This window comes from Neopelma chrysocephalum, unplaced genomic scaffold, assembly GCF_003984885.1.
Source record: "Neopelma chrysocephalum unplaced genomic scaffold, ASM398488v2 Primary Assembly neopelma1_73, whole genome shotgun sequence".
In the NCBI taxonomy this organism is placed as follows: Eukaryota; Metazoa; Chordata; class Aves; order Passeriformes; family Pipridae; genus Neopelma; species Neopelma chrysocephalum.
In genome coordinates, this window is record NW_020897733.1 from 1,154,268 (window position 1) to 1,174,491 (window position 20,224).

The window sequence follows — 20,224 nt, forward strand, 5'->3', positions numbered from 1 at the left end:
ACATTTCAACCCTTGATATTGTCTCTAAGCTTATTCCAAAGGAAATATTAAGCCCTATTATAATTGCATTTCACTTTTAATAGTTAAAAAAGCCCTGAAAAATAGATAAATTATAACACAACCTTACCGTGAACAGGCTGGCAGTCCAACACATTAACCTGGAACTCACTTGATGGCAACATTTCAAAAAATTTATTTAGCTCTTCTTGCCCAGACACTGCATTCCCATTCCAAACTAACGTGGCTTTGTCCAAATATAGTCTGGTTAAAGCCTGAGTGATTATGAAAATACACATTTAGGAAAAATATGTAAACATACAGTGGACAACATACAAAACCTGCCCCCCTGTACTGATCAAACCCTGCTCCTGCAAGACACAGGTGCACACAAACTGAACTCGGGCCATGAAGAAGTGTAAGGCACTTCCCTTTTTACAGCAAGGCTGCACAGGAACATAAAACCCTCTGCAGGGCAGCCTGAGGCACAGAGGACTCAGCCTGGCCAACACAACACATGGTAACCCACGTGCAGGTGCTTCCTGTGTAATGCCAGTTAGAAAAGTAATAAAAAGTGCACAAGACAATTTAAACTATTGTCAAAAATCTACATACCCTTCTCCTCTTATCCATTGTCTCATAATAAATATTGACAAACTCATCTGCAGCTCTACAAGCTTGATCCACATAGGTTTTGAAATCCTGGAGGGAAGAAATCAGATCAAATTAATTAAGTTACACAACCCAATCACGTATGCAATTTCTACTGCAAGTTGCTTTGATTGGTCTTTTCCATCCTCACCAAAGATGGTATCAAATAATGTCAAAATTTATTCTAAACTCCTTTTCTACTTGCAGCAAGTGCCAGCTTTTAGCCAGGTGACAGTTTTAGAATTAATTTCGAATGCTGATATATTTCTTGTATTTAAATTACAAATATTTACATTGGAAAATGGGCTACAGGTGCTGTGGACACGAAAGTATTCAGGGAAAACAGTTGTTGCTGTGATGGCTGTTCTGGAATAAAGTTAAAGAACAAGATTTATTCAATATATTTCTGAGAATTAGCATGAACCCCATCACACTGCCACCCTAGTCTCATTTTTAAAAACACCTTTATATACAAATACAAAATATAATGAGAGAGAACACCAACATGCTGGATGTAGCTGTTCCAGTACCACTCAGTGCTGTATCCACAGGTAAAACCCAAACATTTCTCACACCTCATCTCTTCCCTTACATTTCTCTACTTTTATTCATCCCCAGGCCACAGCCTGTGCTGTCCCATCCCTGCACTGTGATCTCACGGGGTTATCTGCTCAGTTTTTCAGCTGCTTGGCCCTTGATCTCTTACAGACCCTGAACTGGGACACTCTGGATAGCAGATTCTGAATTTCCTGTCCATACTGGACAGGTTCTGTTATGATAACTGCACTTGGTTCTGTTGTGATAACTTGTTTTAGATGCTATTATTTATCATTATTCTACTTCAGCACTGTGCTCTCGCTACCTGCAACTCAATCAGTGCTGCACAACTGAACCACTTACGTTTTCCTGGAAACCTTTACTGAACAGACACCAGAACTACTGAATTCCTCCAGTATCACCACGGCAAACACTTCTCTATTCAGAGAACGCCCTACACTGCAAAACAACCACCAGGCTAGCAAATAATCCCTGTTTAGTCAGCAAAGTCAAACACTCTCATGTTACTATGCTCTATTTTTTCTCTCCCTCTGTAGGGACATGAGCCTGCTCTTCACCTTCCCCAGCAATTCCCAAACCCACAGGCTAATTCCAAACACATGTGACAAAGTAGTGTCAGAGATGCTGTATCCCAGAAAATGCCCAGAGAAACTCCCTGGCACTGATGACAAGGAGTGTCAGAGCTGGCCCTGAGAACAGGGACTGCAGCTCTGCCTGTGGTGTCAGAGCAGGTGCTGTGTCCCCTCAGCCGGGATGACACTGCACTGACCCTCTCCAGTTGGCACTAACCATTCCCATTTAGCTCCAAATAGATGGAATGGGTGTGAGGGAGGGCACTGTAGAAACACCAGCAGACTGCAACGAGCTGTTGGGGTATCTGGAACAGGAGTCAAATCGGAAACGAGCTCTGCTGGCTTTGATGCCCCAGACAAGTTTTTGCAGCCGTAGCCTAGCACTCGTTTTTAAATTCTGAGAGCAGTTTAGGCTGGACTAAACTTCTGGAGGCCATCTGGTCCTAAACCCTTCCCAAAGCAGAGCTGACTCCAAGGGTTGATCCCCTTCCTAGGCTGTATCTGACTGCCCAGTGTCTGACTGTCCCGTGCCGCCTTCGGACACCTCCGAGGGTGGCGATGTCACAGTTTCCTCGGGCTCCTGTTCCAATGCCCAACCACCTCGCTCAGCAGCCTTCCTTCCCAGCAGTTGAGGAAAGCCATAACTGGAAAAAAAACAACCAACCCAAAACAACCCTCTCGAAGACTCTGGCGACAACTCCAAGCAGTTTCCCAACCTACCCGGGCCCCGCCGACGTTTCCCCGAGCCCCTCCCTGCCCTCAGACCGCTGTGGAGGACCCCACGCTGCTCTGGGGACCCCGGGCAGGGCGGGGTGGACCCCGCTCGCCCCCGCGCTGAGGCGCCGCCGCCCCGCACGGGGCCGGAACACTTCCCGCGGCCTCCTCGCGCTCCCACGCCCGCCCTCCGAGCCGCAGCCCCCTCCCGGGGCGGACAGTGGCGCTCCCCCCACCCCGCGCGGCGGATCCCGGCGGTTCCCGGCCATTCCCGGCGGGCCCGGCCCGGCCCGGACTCACCACAGACGCGGCCATGGGGCGGCGAGGCGGGAGGGCGCCGGAAGTGCAGCCGGGACGGTTCCGCCGCGCCGCGGTGCCCCCGCGAGCGTTCCGCCCGCAAACCCGCTCCGGCCGCCAGCGGGGATTCGATTCCATGATCGATAACGCCAACTTTCAAAATCATTAGTTGCTGGAAATCCCCCCGGACAGATTATACTAAAAAAAAAAAAAGGAATTAAAATTGTAATCACAATTAAACAGGATGATGTATTTCTCCATTTGCATGGACATAGGAAGTAATTCTTAGAAGTGACTGATTTAGAACTTCAGTCAAATGCACTCGAAATATCATAACTAATGATAAGTAACGATGTACCAGGATTTCAGAAATGCATTCAGCCATCTGAGTTAGGACAGCTTTTATTTTGTTTTCGTCAGTTGATTGATTAAAATCAATTAAAATGTATAACAAAGTGCTGGATGATTTCAGAATTGCTGACAAAATTACAGATTTTTATTGTGAATTATTTGATACTGGGCAAATCAGGACCACGGAATGAAAATGGAATTCAATCTCCAACAAGATGGAAAGAGTTCACATTTTCCCACAGAACCCTCACATGACAATTATGCACGCTTACATTAGTACCTATGCAAAAATGAAGACAGACTGCACATTGCCAGGCTGCCTTTCCAATGAACCTTGTTCTGTGCCACAGAAAACTCTGATATTTCTGTAATGACTTCAGTTACAGACTAAAATGAGATCTATGGGTCCTGATCTCCCTTGATAAAATGAATAGCCCTTAGTTTTGCAAATATAGTCTTGCTGGACTTGGATTAATGAGTTTGTAATTTTCAGGGGTTTATAATTTATTCCTCTCTAAGGTTACATAATTAACACTGACAGATTTCCAGTTGAACATTCTCTATTAAAAGAACACAACAAACTACAATGCTTTTTAATTTATTGATTGAGAATATAAGTAACATTACTGGAACCATAACACACTTGAACTCTGCAGCTCCAAAATCTCACTGCAGTGCTGTACACAACACTGAAGGGCAAGTCCAGAAGGCAGCAGAAGGCAAATATTCCAAATTTCCATAGCCATTCTACTGAATAGAGACCAAAGAAATGATCCATGGGCTATATCAGTGATTAAAGTTAAACTGGTAGGTTCACTCTCTCATTATGAGGCTTATCAGCCTTCATGGATCACATGGTGCCAACAGCATCACTGTTCCCAGTGTCCCACTGACAGCTCAAAGATTTAGCAGATATGGTGACATTTGCCAGAAGAATTCCTTCAGGGAAGCGATTCACACGACCCTTCAGCTCTCAAGCTGCTAAAGCAGCATCTGTGAGGGCTCTCATGCAGTCATATGGGTCATGTGGACTGTCCTCTGTGACCACGAACCTTTATGAATCGTGAATGGTTCTTGTGAAAGACAATACTCTCAACTGCTGTTACCAAAGAGTGCAGTAATGCTGCCCAGATGGAGAGAAGTTTAAGGAACTGTCTCCTAAAATGAGGGAAGCAACTGGCACTGGCCAAATCCAGACAGATTCTGATTAGTGAGGTGCCTGTGAAACTGGATCATGACTCAGTGTTCGAGGGTTTTGCCTGAGCAAGGGCTGAGTGGGAACTCGAAGATTTGATCTGATGATTTTAATGGGAACTGGGAGTTAAGTCTCAGGTGCTCAGCACATGGGCACTTTGACCCGTAGGCTGGGTACAAAAATAATGCTAAAGCTGAAATTGGGATTTGCTAAAATACACTGGGTTTAGTAAAGAAAGCCTTGTTTGGACAGTTCTCAACACAAAAGGCATATTTCTCTGGGTAGACCCAGGCAGAACCTGTGCTTGTTACAGTCCCATGGGGACTCTGGACTATGCACCACTCCACCTCAAATTTCTATCATACCAGAACTGCAGGAATGTAATGACTCTTATCCTGATAAATACCTCTATTGTTTTTTAAAGAAAAACAGGACTTGCTATATATTGAAGTGGTAACTGTATCCACTGGGATACGATGAGATCAAGTACAAATAACTGTTCCATTTTACTGCATGTCAAAGCAGTCCCAAGTGGGGATAAGTTTTCAGAACAGGTCAGTTCAAAGTGTCACCACAGTTGCTAGTTAAAGAAATTTTAATATCCTCTTCATTTCCTTAGGTAATGAAGCAGTATTTCAGCTCTTGTGAAAATCTGGCCATAAGCAAGCTAAACATATGGCCAGATAAACATATTTGTGGGGTTTTTCCTCCAATATCTTTTCCCCTTCAAAAAAGAGACACTTTTGAGAATAGTAAAATTTAGTTTGAAGTCAATTTAATGAATATTTTTGGATCAGCTATAGATGGAGCACTAACCACTGCACATTATAGATTTAATAGAACCACTGTGCAGAGTTCACTCATGAGAAGGCCTGAAGGGCTGAAATTATGGTTTGTGTGCTCTCTGAAATTGTTAGCTCAGGTCAGCTTGTAGCATATTCTGAGCTCAGTTTACACTTGGCTTAGACCTCAATGCTGGGCACTGGTAGGTTGCCCACAACAATTAGCTGGTTAGTGGGATGACTTAACAACAATCAAATGCTAAGTAATGTTTCTCCAGGCCAAACGTACCTGTGACCATTTAAGAAATCATTTTCCAGTAAAGCACCATTTACTTCCAGCTGGAAATAAAGAGTTTTGTCACTTGTTTTTCTTTATAAATGGAAGAATTAGGAAAATCCTGTATGATTATCGAGTACATGCTTTCAGATGTTTTACTTTTATTTCTGAATACTGCAAAATATTGAGCACTGTCTGATCATCTGACCTGTGGTTCTGTACTCAGCTGATCTGGCACAGCAGCTCTGCAGCAGGGACAGCAGTGTACCTCTCTTTTTGACTTTCCCTGCTCTCTGAGTTATTACAATGGTACCAAATATTCCCTAAAATATCAGTAATCCAGTAGTCAACTCTTTACAAATGACAAAACTCCCACTAACTTTAATGGAAACAAGATCTGGCCTTTGCTTTGTTTGTTGAGTCTGAATAGGGAATAAACAAAGCTTCTTCAAAATGTACCTTTAACCACTACCTCAGTTCCAAAGTCCCAGTGCTCAAGCTCCAGTTTTAGCAAGTATCTTGGCTAAATGTCAAACAATTCCAACAGCTCTTTGAAGGCAAATATTAGACAGAGACTGCATCTGAAATAATTTCCCCAAACACCATTCAATTAACCTACTTGGCCAAAAGGTGATGCAAAAATCAATATTTTTTAACAGAGGCATGTGTTTCAGAGGAAACTAATCAATAGGCATCAGAACAATTTCAAATTACAAACAAATATAGACAAAGTTAAAATATCAAGCAGTTTAGGTATCCAATGCATTGCAACTCAAAACAACTCTATTATTTTCCTCCTGTTACAATTTCAACATGTCATTGCTTTTATTGAATTATTTTTCTTAAATAAAAATAATTACTGTAATTTTGGGAGAACTCACAAAAGAGATGTGAGTTTCCCTGTTGGTCCTTCATCAGCTGGAACTGTGCATTAGATTTCCTCTGAGACAGCAGTTGGAATAGACCTGAATATTTGGAATTTTTCTGTTTGTTTTTTATGAGCTGTTTTTATCCCCCTGTTCCTTCTAACCTTGTACATACATATAAGATGAAAACAAGAGGAGACACATCTCAGAACTCAGATGATAAATTTTTAGCATCAGAGGGGATGTGACTTTGTACCTACAATAAGAAAAGTTTCTCATTCACAAACCTTTTAACAGGAAGGGCTGTCAGGGAAGGAAGAGCTGCACAAAATGAGCTGATTCTCAATTGTTTTGCTGGCACTGTGAAGGCAACCCCCTCTCTGTGCTTCCTTTGAAGGCAGTGTAGACTTGGAACAGCCATGGAGATCCTGGAACTCAGATGTCCCAAAAGGTTGCCCCTGGTGACAAAACAGTAAGTCTGCCATCTTTGCTAGTGAAGACTTGCATAGAGGGCACCATCTAATCTTCTTTTTCCCAAGTATTCTAAGACCTGAGTTAGACCAAAAGAAAAATGTAAGATCTGATTGTGAATGTGCCCATTCCTCCAATAATTTTAAGGAATACCTGCTAAAACAGCAATGAGAAGAAAGGCTTAAGAGCAATTCCAGGCACAAGCTTCCTTTTTCACCTTTACTCTTTTATAGGTTCTACATATTTATGAAGACCCAAAGCTAGGTCAGTGCCTAACCTCTTCTGTAACAGCCTAATCTATTTTTCTTTGAGAAGTTACAGCCTTTGGAATGAATCACACAGGAATCTTCCTGCAACATTTGTACTGTATTTACCAAATACTCAGTAGGATGAACTTCCATTCCCACTGCAGTTATTAATAACAAACTCTGCATTACTGCAGTGTAAATACTGATTCACCAAAGAACACTAAATCTGATTATTAACTCCCATGATTTCACTAGTCTGCCAATGAGAAATATATTTAAAAAACATAGTAGTAAGTAGGGGAGGAACACAAGCTGTGAGTGATTTACAAGAACCTTTACGATTTTATCACCAAACAGATAAGAAAGGTAAACACTCAGAAAAAAAACAAGCCCTAAGACATTACATCAAAGTGAGAAAAGGGATTATCATCTTTAAAAATACTGTTTCTCCATGTTGCTATTCTCTAGATATGAATTCTCTTCAGAAAGAGGAAGACCATATGAATGAAGTCAGAAACATGAGAGATTTCCTAGATGACCTTTGGATTTATATTTCAAGATTATTTTGTAAGGACACTGAGAGATATTCTTTCCTTTTGGGGCACTAAAACAGATCAGGTAATAGCAGGATTCAGGGCACACTTTTAAACCCAGTCAAATCTTATTCAGGGACCTGGCTGGCATTTACTATCAATCCAGGTTCAGTTCCCAGAAAGGAGGCAATTTCCTCTATAAAGGTTCAGCCATTGTTGCACCTGGCACAGTGTCCCAATGGGAAAATGAAGATACAGATAAGCTATCTACAGGTAAAATATTCTCTCTGCTTCTGCACAACGTCAGTATATCTAAAAGACAAAGTACAGGAAAAGCGAGCATCTCCTGTAATTGTGATTTAAAAAAAGGTGAATATACTCATAGAATTATAATAGGCTGTGTCCCTAAATTCTTATCAAGATTCATTATAAATCTTCTCCTTTTTATTTACATTTCAACACATTAATACACCACTGTGCAAGAAATTGTTTCTTAGGGATTGAGAGCAGAGCATCCAAGAAACTGGCTTAAATGCCATGAAGGCAGCCAGGAATAAACCAACAGAGCATTGGCACGTTGGTTTATTCCAGAGCAATGCACCTGGACCCACCAGCTGTCATACATATTCCATCTGGAGCAACAGCTGTTTGCTCAATAGTTGTCATACTGTCTGACACAAACAATTGCTTGTTAAATTTGTCATCAGGCATTCTCTCTGGGGTTTGAAATACTGGAAAATGTCACATTTTGATTCTGTCTCTACGTCTGGAGCATTTTTTCCTACATAGTGTGCAGGGTTTCAGTGCAACTCTAGTCAGAGTTACAGGGCCTGCAGCATCTCCAAAAAGGTCAAGTTCAAGGTAGTTCACTGTGAGCTAAGGATGCTTAAGTAAGGGGAAGTGGAAAGTAATGTCTGATAGATCAAATTATGTGGCAGAGACGATGGAAGGGTCTGGTCAAATTGCCGGGCTAAGAACATGAGACTAACAAATTCATTTTATATAAACTTTGGGGGAGAAGGGAGAGGGAAATTCCAGATCATGGAAATTATGGAAGATGTTACAACAGTCAGGGCTGGGGAGTGACCTTACAGTCACAGCTGTGGGGAAAGAATAAGTATGTTTATTAGACATGTTATTAGGGAATGTTTTGCATGAAGCAGTGGAATTTGAATACTCAATGAATGAAGCAGCATGTTATTACAGGGTTGAGCAACTAGGAGGACTGTGGTGAAGAAGATATTCAACAGGAAATGAAGCAACATTATGTGATAGGCAAGCGCTTAGAAATGGAGAGGTAGACCTGAAACACTTCCTAACACAAGCAAGCTTTGAAGCTGAGAGTTGATTAAATCACCACACAAATATGTGTAACAAGAAAATGTGGAAATTGAAGACAGTCATATAATATCTCTGAAGAACTGAGAGAACAGAAGTGTACCCATCTAAATAGATGCTTTATGAACTGTAGGAGATAAGCACCCGGAGTGAAGGTAATGAAAAAAGTAGATCAAATTGCATCCTGAAAAAATTGGTTTGAAAGTATATTCCAGTGGATAATAATAGAGCCAGTAAAGCACATAATGGATGGGAAATCTAGTTAGCAGAGACAGAACCTGCCAAACAATTATCCACCTAATTTCTTCTTTGTAAGTACTGTTTGTGGCACAGAAGAATATGGCATGAATGAAAATACTCAGCATGTTATCTTAAACTGCTCACAACATACAGCAAGTCAACAGACAAGAAAACTCTCTTCAAAAAACCTTCCCACTGAGAGCACTTTTAGAATTGTGCATTTTATGAAACTCTACACAAGCAGGTCCCTGAAAATGACCTGCTTTCCTCTCAGCTGTGTGCATCCAGGGCTTGCTGATGCCTCATAACAGATTTTCTTCCTTTTTTGGACTGAACTGAAGAATAATGAATACCATATAGACGTTTTTTTAAATTATCCTTTTTGGATCAACAATGGGGACTTATCATAGTAAGTCACCCAAAATGTTATTCCTCAAAAAATGGGATTTGATTAACCATCAAGGATTTTTAAAGGGCAATCCGTGGTGTAAAGAAACATTCAAAAACAAACAGCAGATAACGTATGTCTCCATCATTCAAGTAAAGAAGGATAAGCCTTTTACTGCACTTACTGATGCTGATCTTTAAATTCATTGAATATAAAAAAGACAGAGTCATGGAAAGAAAAAGACACATTTTCTGTGAGAAGAGGGTGAGAAAGTTGGGGTCGTTCAGCCCAGAGAGACAAAGGCTCCGGGGAGACCTTATTGTGGCCTTCCAGTACTTAAAGAAAGATGGGGATAGACTTTTTAGCAGGGCCTGTTGTGGTTGGACAAGGGGTTTTAATGGTTTTAAACTAAAAGAGGGTATGTTTAGATTAGAAATTTGGAACTGTGAGGGTGGTGAGGCCCTGGTACTGGTGTGGCTGCCCCATCCCTGGAATTGTTCAAGGCCAGGCTGGCCGGGGCTTGGAGTAACCTGGTCTAGTGGAAGGTGTCCCTGCCCATGGCAGGGGGTTGGGACGAGATGGGCTTTAAGGCCGCTCCCGACCCAAATCATCCCGCGATCCAATGACGGAATTTCCCTGAGGGGCCCGTTCCGCTCCTCACCGACGCGTGTCGCCGTCGCGCCGCTCCCCACAGCGCTGCCGGGCTGTGAGGGCCCGGCCCGTGGCTCGGCAAGCGGCGGGGCACGGCCAGAGCAAAGTCTAAAGGACGGCGTTTGGCGCAATCTGTTTACTTTCCACCAGACTTTGCTTTCCGAGAGTAAGGAACGAAAAGCTGGAAGATGTATTTGTCAGCGTTCCCGAGCACAGCCACACAGCCGTGCATGGGATTGCGGCTCTGAGCGCTCTGGGCGTTCCCGTTCAGTGCGCTGATCACACCAGCCCCTGGACTGCAGGTGCCCGAATTTCTTGTCCCAGAACTGCCAAAACTCAGAGCACTTTTATTCACCTTAGATGAGGACCAGACTGGGCTCGGGACACTGGTCCTTAAAAGCCTAAAGCACTGCGACAAAACTTTATAGATAAAGTTGTTCTTACAAACTCCTTTTACCACTGGCAGCCACCAGCTGAACCAAGTCCTCAGGCTTCCCCGCACCAACTGCAAAATCAGTAACAGTATTTAACAGTAACATAAATAATTTAATTCCAAACGCAGCACTCTATAAATGGGAGAGCAAAAGAACCAGCAACCTCATGGAGTCCAGCTGGAATTGATGACATCATGTTGAGAACCTGCAAAAAATCAAACAGATTCCTCTGGAAGAAGAGGTGATTCTTGTGTTTTTAGTGAAGATTCCTGCTTGTTATTCAAACCATTCTAGGGATAGAGCAAAAGGAGAGGGAATAAGAATTTTAATGTATTTAAGATCTGACAAAATTGTAGAATATTTTTGGAATTCAGTGGATTGCAGAAAATGTAAGATATTTTCAAGGACGTGATAAGGGAATGTTCTGGAATATCAAAATGTTTCTTAAACAACCTAAAAGAGGCTACGCACATCCCACACAGAGCTACAGCTTTTTAGTACGTTAGGTCTCAGTCTAACATCCTAGCCACAAAAACAAAAGTAAATTAGTATTACTGAAGTTTGCAAATCACATTGTAATAAAGGATCTTCAAACACAGTTCCTTTGAGTGTCTCATAAATACCACTAAAGCAAAGGTATGGGAAAATATTGGAAAAGTGAATTATTTTTATATTCACAGATGTTTGGAATAAGATGATGTGGCACATAGGTACAGAACAACAATAAATGCTTACAAGTTCTCTTTCAATTTCAAGCAGAAAGACAAGAAGGTAAAATGACAGTGATGGAACACACCTTAGCACAGTCAACTGCCGAAAAAGGACAAAATACACTTAAATTCATAATGATGATGATAATTTAAAATGGGCTCTGGAGTATGCAATAGCCTGATAGATTAATAGAGAAACGGAATTTTGTCATTATTTACACTAGATGTCCCAGACTCTGAAGACTGTTGAGAACCAAGGGAATTTTGTCACTGATCTGTAAAGGTTTCTGTGCACATTGAGTACAAACTTTGACTTCTGCTCTCAAAGAGAGTTCTGCACAGAGCACATCACTTCCTTGCAGCTTCACTCAGGTTACAGTGTTGGTCCTTTGCCAGGAGGAATCACAGAGCCACTGAGCACCGAGAGCAGCACTCACTGGTGTATTCAGCAATGTTCTGTATCCAACCCAGACTGCCAGGATCGGTGTCAGTTGCTCTCTGGTTGGTCTCATTAGAGAAAGGAGACAGAAATATGCACAAGGGACATGTTCTAATTCTTATTTTTAGGCAGATCTTCACGACCTTGAACAACTATCAAGAAAAAGAAGCCAGTGCTGTAAACAAACTCTGAACTAGAAATTCTAAGGCAATTAAAACTGAGACAGTAGGGTCAGGAGACTGCAAAGGGTCTGTAAGTAAAAGGCATGGAGCTTCCTCAATTCCATTTCTGTGCTGCCAGAGTATGTCTCCTGTATCCATCCACCTGCCTCCTGCTGTGAAAAACCTTAGCATCACTTGCTTTACAAGTCCATCTGACTTTCAAGACCATGCATATCCATACCAGGAATAGTACAGAATCTTAAAACAGGCACAGGGAATTATAACTTCACTTACATCCCAGTGAAGACTTGAACTATAATAAAAACATGTTAGTTTACATAGAGGAAGGTTTAGAGGATAAAATTCTAGAAAGAGCAATGTTCTGTTGATTCTCTCAGGTTACTTTAAACTGTTTTCTTAAGCAGTTTGTTGGGATTCCTTACAGCAATGGGATGCTTGTATAAACAGGAAATAAGGTTAAAAAAGTGTGACATGGACTAGATTAGCTTCCAGTCAAATTTCTGCAAATTTTACAGCAACAGTCAATTGAGTTACACCAGTGTACCAGTGTGGATGGACCAGCAGTACAATCTAAACCAAATTAAATGATTAAGGATTTTAGGCTTAGAGTAGATGCATGTAATGTTTACTCATTTGAGAATGGAAGTTTATAAACAAATTGTAATTTATTAACATGAACAACATTTTTATCTTCCTGCATAATGTTTTAGGATGTAGACATAACAGTCAAGTTCTGAACAGGCACTTCATGAGCAATAAATTCCCCTTTCCTCCACCCATTTTATTAGAAAAGAATTCACTAGTCCTCTAAAAAAACAGGTGGATTGTGGTCATGTAGGGATGATACTTCAAAATAAAGAATTTTACTTAATTTTTCAACCCATAAGCCCAAATCTGTATACTGCTTTCTTAATGTGTCTTAGACTGAAGTTCAGGACATAAGAATAGGCAAGCTGGGGAAAATTCTAGCTGTGAAAGGGTTGTGAAATAACATAACCCCTTGAATAATTACAAATTTGCCCTGTTTTGAACTTAAGCCTGTCCCTGCACCCTCGAGGTGGTATGACCTCTCTGCAACCTGTGACGTGTTGTCACAGGATCCATGGAATGGCACAGGTTTACGTGCCACAACACTGGCAGCTATTCCAAATAAACTAACACCTGTCTCATTTGCACTGGTGGACATCCCATCCCTGAAAACTCAGGGCTTCCTAACAGGGGTGAGGGTGCCAAGTGCCTTGAAAGCAGGCACATCTATAAGGAAAAAAATTTAATTTGCTTCCCTTAATAAAATATGCTTTTGTATTTATAAGTCCAAACATGGAAGCTTGCATAGACAAAGCAATTTGGACACAGGGAGAGAGAAAACATTCCAAGCAGTGATGTTGTTATAAACCCTGAAATCAAAGTAATTACTCACTGAGTTGGGAATCTAGCTCCTGGAGTACAGTCTATTTTTATTTATTCCCTAATGAGGGTTAAAGTTAGCAGTCTCTGTACGATGATTAAATTTCATGGTAAACTTGGAAGAAAGATGGTAACACTAATGATGAGGACCAACCTGCTTCCTATGTCTGCACCAGTGATTTGCAAAGGAACTTGCCCAGGTATTTGTCTCTCATCTCACAATTGTTTCTACTTACCTAGTGGTATTTCAATTCTTCAGGCACTTTTGGAATGGAAACATACATTTCTTTCCAGATGAAAGTGATACAAAAAAGGGGATACACCCTTTTCACACTGCTCCAAGAGGGAATCCTCCCAGCAGTTCTCAGCACACCACATGCACACAGGAGCCTCCCTACCTTGCAAAGACCACTCAGCAACATAGTACAAAAAATTATACGTAATCTTCTGCCTGTTGTTCTTTACTTGTCTTGATAGTTTGTCTGTCAGAACTGAGTTTTACATCTCTTCATTGATTCTTCTCCCTCTCTTCTTTAGCCTTAGTGCTCTTTTTGTGCCTTGTCCTTCTCAGCCTGCCTTCTCATGGAAATTTCAGTATTTAACCCCTCTCCTCTTTTCAGCACCTCATTGCATGCTCCCTCCCTTCACATGTATCTCTCCATTTAATTTACATTTCTTCCTTCTTTTCAACATGTCTTTGCTGGTATCCCTGCTGCAGTTCCCCAAAGGTACATCCTGGGAACCAAATTATTTAGTTACATTGTGTTAGGAGACAGAAAGGGCTTTTCAACTCTTTGGATTCTCAGGAGGCGATGCCTGACTGCTGGCTGCTGGCTTGGATCAAAACATGAAGCACTGACATGTTTTAGAGGAAAAATGTTGTTCCAAAGATCCACTACATCAGATGTGTCCATGTGACAATAAAAGAGCTAAGATCTTCAGGAGAAAGTAAACTGGGAAATGCTTGCTCTCTCCAGCTGGCAAAGGAGAGAATGAGCTTGAACTCTTCATCTCAGGAGTCAAGGACAGAAGCTTGGTAAGGTAATGTTTTAGTGCGACCGTGCCTGACCACATTCCCGGCTTTTTTGATGACTCCAGTATTAGAACTAGGGAAAAAACCCCATCATCCATTCCTGGGCACAGGGATGGCTGGGGATGTGTTAGGAGCTATATGGTTCACTGCTGGAATACATGGAAAGCAAGTAAGTAGGAACAGGGGGAGGAGCAGCAACAAGCAACATGATCTTGGTGGTGTTGACATCAGCAAGAGGAAGGTCCTGCACTCAGCCCTGGGCAGTGTTGCCAGCTCGGGGCCTGGCTGCTGAGATCACCAGTGTGGGACACAGCTCTGCCATAGAGGCCCAGACTGCAACCAGAGCAATGGGAGTTTGGGTGCTTCTGAAAGGAAGTAGCAAACAAACTCCTGTGTCCAGGTTCAGTTGCTCCAAGTCAGACAGCACCAAGGCCAAATAACATTTCACACCAACCTGCAGCAGAAATGTGAAAAAATCAGCAGCAACATTTTCAGCACAGTAATTCAATCATTCTGAAAACCACAGTCATAGATTTTCCTGAGGGGAAAATCACTGGGAGGGGTACAGGACATTGTCATACTGTGGGGCAGAATGCTCAGAGGGAGGATATTCCATTGCAAAGTGAAGCAGTGAGGTAATCATAACATTATTTTATAAACTGCATACACATCAATGACAACGTCAAGCTTAATGTACTGGAATGTGTTGAAATAACAGAAAAAGAATTCATCTGACCAGATAACAGGCACAGAACACTGTTAATGACAATGCCAGCAGTAAAACCAAGAGGAATTTTGTAGGCTTACATTGACCTGCATTGCAGACTAACATTCCTTGTGCGTGTGTCAAACATATTCGGTTTTTCCTCCACAAAAAGGTAAGTATAGGAAAATATAACAATATCTCAGATGAATCTACCATTTACTATTGTCTACTAGCAATGAAGGCTCGTGAAAAATGGGCTCAGATTATGCTGTACATGTTCTGAGAAAACTCACTGCAAGTTCCTGAACGTATTTATAAATGTAGTGCAATACGAATGAAAATAGTAACAGTGTCCTGAGCTCTCTGTTATTTTGCAGGCAAAGCATCAGTCTTTGTACTTCCCAAGAGCAACGCCCAGAAAATTGGTGTGACCAGGGAAAACAGAGGTATGGCCAGAACCATGTCCAGTGTGAAATGAGGATGCTGATGATCACATGGTTTGTTATTTTGCCCTTTAATACACTTTTCTGTGTGGTAAATGAAGGCACACTCCTCAGCATAAAATAGAGAAGTTCTGCTAAAAACAAAAACTACCATTTAGCAGTTCCTGACAACCAGTGCTGCTTGGGGTTGTAAAAGATCCCAGCAAGGGTCAGACCTGGCAGACTCCAGAAGCATTACCAAATGATGAGCACCTCAAGCAGGGCTGCTACAGGAGTTCATTATAATGATTATTAATATTAATAATGTTGCCACTGATTTCTGCAGGAGCCTGTTGGATCTAAACCATCCTACGATCTCTCTCTGTTATTTGGCCCCAGCACTGGCCCAACTGCTACAAAACTTAATATTCATTATGTCTTTTATTCACCTTATTCTGTGGCATTGAGCTACAGTTTTTGCTGAGCTTTTCTCATTGCAGGTATCCTGTCTTACAGGACTTGCATGGCATTTGCTCCCTTCTCTTTACAGTCTTGATCAAGCCCTCCCACCACCTTTCAGCTGTGCTCAGGAGGCAGCAGCAAACTACTTATCACAGTACTCGGTCTCGCTATTTGTTACTACCATTGTTGCTTTTTTTTCTTATTTTATTTTTTGCCAGCATGCATTATTTCTCTTGGACTTTTCAAGGGTTTGATTTTGCGAAATGCTGAGAATATTCTATTCCCATTGGCTTCTGTGGAACATAAAGAAGTCTGCGCTATGTGGGACAGACCCACTATGTTTGCATGGTTAAACTCTGTGAGTTTGTTGTCTTAAACTCACCCTGCACTGTTAGGATGTGCCCTTCTTTAGACATTACAGGTGTACTCTTTAACAGCAAATATCATAATGGAACTATTTCAAAAGTTCTCTTTCCTCTTTTTTCTTGTGTTTGTTTTTTTTTCCTATTCTACTTTATTTTTGTTTATGTTTTTCTCAGACTTCTGAGTTTCTGCGCTTTCCCAAAACACACCTACTTTATTTTGTCTTTGTAAGTGCTTCCTGTAATGCCATCTTCAGTCCACCTCCCCCAAGTAAAGTCTTTTCTCTCTTCTCCTCAGCCACAAACATGAGTGCTTTTGCATGCTATAGTGCTGTTCAAGTAGTGCTTCCATTCAAGTGGAGGAAGAGCTGTAACTCGACTCTCCTGTTATAAAGCATTCAAAAGTTTAAGAAGCAAGGAGCACATCGGGCTGATATTTCCTATGTCATCAGCCTCAGGGTAAAATAAATTGTGAGGACATTTGGAAAAGTTTAATATTTCTGCTTTTTAAATTTTGAAAACTTAATCATGTTTTCATCATTAAAGAGTATTTTTGATGTTTTCCTTGACAACAACTGACTCAAAAATAGCCTTCGCTGTTGGATTTCCTTTTCCTTTGGAACTATGTATCAATTAAGGAAGTTGTAATTCTTAATAAATAAACACATAGGCACAAGAGGAACCAGTGCTACTCATTGTTTAGGGAAATAATTTGGCATTTAATGAGCTCTTTATGGCAGCTGAGGAGGACGGTAATTAACAATTCCTGTTGGGAGGGCTCCGGGCACTTCCTTCTAGCAAGCACCATAGTTGTGGGGTTTTATAATACAATCTTGCAGATTTGCTAAATATGTGTTCATGTTACCCCAACTGTTGTTAGATAAACAAATTAAATCCATATGTAAAATGAAACAGTTGGAAAACAACTAAAATGTTATCTATGACATGCTGATTTGGTACTGTCTATCCTGCAGAATGCCCTCCTGAGCAATAGTTGAAGGGTAAAGGGAACTCTGAAAGAGGAATTATATCAAAAAGTGAAATTAGTTAGGGATTCTTCCTTTCATCACCATGAATCCAGTCAGGTATTGCTGACACTGGAGAAATAATTATATGCTTAGTGGAGAGTGTTCTGTGTTTTTTATTCTTCCTATTCTCCCTGGTTTGGAAAAATAATCATTGAAACAAAGTCTAGAAATATGGACTTCCACTGATTTATAGTCTAGAAAAGAGAGAGGAAATAAAAAGCAGAAAACAGACGAATAAAGGTTAAAATGTTGTTAACTGTTAAATCCAGCATATACTAACATATTTTCTTAACCTTTTTAATTCTGTTAAACTGATTCTAAAATAATTTTGATTTGCTGTGTAAACCTGTTTATAGCAGTAAAACAATTCCAAAGATTCTTCATTCTTCTTCAACATTCTTCAGAGTGGTTGTTACATCAAGGATGAGGAGATAGTCTGAGAATAACAATGCTGCACAACCTCTGGGCATTGTGTTTCCCAAGCTCATAGTTAATTACTGACATTTTTAGATAAATGTGCTCAAAATTTTTGTCTCATGTTTTACAGATCTAATGTATCTGAGTAAATCCAGCTAAACATTCCACTGACTAAACTTCTAGATATCATCTAGATAAAAAGAGTGTCAATCAAATCAGTGACATGCCATGAGAAGACTAAATAAAAAAAAAAGTTGTACGTTTGGTGTTTATATTGTTTATATTGTGTTTTCTTATTGCTAATCTATCAGGCAATAGTGAAGAAGGCATTTAGTGAGTGGACACAGCAGAAACAGCGATGTAACACAAAGGGAGCATCGTTCCCTGTTTGATAAGTGGGAGCTCAGTGCCCATGTATGAACCCACATATGAACACAGACAAGGCAGACTCAAACACAGACTTGTCCTCTCCTGCCAAAGGAGACTGGAAGTGATCCGAAGTGCAAAAAGAGGCAGAAACCACTGACTTCAGTGGAATGTGAGGCATGCTTTCTCCTTTGTTTTCCAGCATGACTATTAAAAGAAAACATTGTCTCTAGCTTTGAATCTTTCCAACTCTAACACTGGCCAAAGCTGAAAGGTGCTGAGCACTTTTTGAGAAGGTGCAGAGCTCAGTGAATTCCCAGTAAGGCAGGGAACATTCAAGGAACAGCCTTCTGACACTGAAACACGTTTGCAGCATTCAAAATGTAATGTTTCTGTGTAATAAAACTGCCCTGCTGGTACTAAATCTAATCAGGACCACGTGCCCCATCTCCCATGTAAGCATGTTTTGGAGAATACTTTCTACAATAGCTCATCTGTGGATTCAACCACAAATGAAATGTCTTGCTTATGTTGCACTCCCTTTCCTGCCTGTCTGCACAGAGTAAAATGAACTGTTTCTTCAGCTATCAAGCAGCCTCTCTCTCTCTTCTTCAGTCCCAATATATCCAGCATCCCTCCAGGGTTATTGTATTTCTAAATTCCATATATAAACATAGATGCATACACATGCAAATATAAAGATATGAGAGGTTCTTATTGCCATGAATGTTGGAAACAAATCTGGAGTGCTTCTGACTAAAGAGCCTTTATGGAGCATTCTATCACTGAAAAGCTATTGGTTCTAATTATACATACCTGAAATCAACAGAGTCCTATGAATCACTAAGTATTTTAGGCAATAAAAATAGCATCCAGCCAGACCTTAAATCTTGTAAAAAAATACAAAAATCAAAATTACTAAAATCTAAAAAAATCTAGCTATCTTCTTATTTATACACTCCCACTTGGCCATTCACCAACACCTCTGAGGAAGTTTTCTATCCACAGTTAGAGCTTAATACCATTCCCTAGGAAAAATCTTTCGGGAAAAAGGATTTTTATGCTTCATAAAAAAAAGCTTGCAGGTTCTCCTTTTATTTATCATCTCATTTTTTATTTATTGGATTCCTTGGAAAAAATGGCTTTTCTGACTCTTTCACACTGGCCTCTCCATATACATTCCTGCACTAAAATTCTCTTACAGTGTTCCTTACACTGTATAGAGCAAGGTTCCCTAATTCTTGGTTTCTTCAGAGACAAAAGCCTGGATGGTTCCTTGTGGATTTGTGGTGCTATTACCACTGGACTGCCAGCTCAGTTCTCAATGCTTCCTATTGCTATAATGAGTCAGCTTTTCATACAAAATGCTGTTTCATTTTCCTCATTGAAATTTGAACAGGCTTCTGGTCTGCTTGTCCAATGTACTTTGTGAAAAGTCACATACTAGTTTGGTTTTAATTCTTTGAGTGCTCACTAGTCTTTCAAGGTTACTCTCCTGTTGTTTACACAGCATCTACTCCTGAATGGTGGAGATGGACCTTCAGACTTGACAAAGGAAATCATTAAAATTCCTGGTATTCTTGAAGCAAACTTATGCACATTTCCTCCCTTTTTCTACTTCTCTGCCACAAAGCTGTAAAACCCAGCAACAACACTCAGCAAACTTCTGCCCTGGGATGGACTATTGTATGTGATTGAGCAAAAGTGCATTTTTTAAGTCAATCATATAGCATATGTGATCTAATGACAACCAAATGGCATATATTTGCCATTTCCTTGATATTTTGCTGTCCTTAAAAGCTTTCTGAGAAACTAAATGTATTTCATTAGCAATAATCAGTTAATCATAACTCAATTTTGAGTTATTGTTCCATTTTAAAGTTGAGGAAATAACAGCAGAGAGATCAAATGGTTTCTTTTGAGTCACAACAGTAACAGCAATGTTGGTATTGCAGCAACATGCAGAGGCTGCATCTGAGATTTGTGCTTCAGGGGCTGCACAAATGAACAGTTTCCAACCTCAGAGAACTGAAATGCTAAATGAAGACATACAAGAGGTTATGGTGGGAATGGAGGGACAGAGGGGCAAAGTGATTTTCCTGTAGTCACACAGACAGAAATCCAGAC

The 20,224-nt window shown here is 40.8% G+C and overlaps 1 protein-coding gene across 5 annotated transcripts in view; it reads right to left on the minus strand.

The window, feature by feature from the left end:
- NXT2 (nuclear transport factor 2 like export factor 2) overlaps positions 1–20,224 on the minus strand; it is a 67,542-nt gene that overhangs the window by 7,672 nt on the left and 39,646 nt on the right. For 3 of the 5 annotated variants that reach the window (XM_027687078.1, XM_027687075.1, XM_027687077.1), the window contains exons 5-7: positions 2,793–2,987; positions 613–699; positions 128–272 (exon numbers count right to left, since the gene is read on the minus strand). In XM_027687078.1, coding sequence (XP_027542879.1) covers positions 128–272; positions 613–699; positions 2,793–2,927 — 367 coding nt within the window. In that variant the 5' untranslated portion in view covers positions 2,928–2,987. Of the gene's footprint in view, positions 1–127; positions 273–612; positions 700–1,548; positions 1,655–2,792; positions 2,988–6,547; positions 6,696–20,224 lie in introns of those variants that run through there. The other 2 variants (XM_027687076.1, XM_027687079.1) reach the window with 2 other exon arrangements.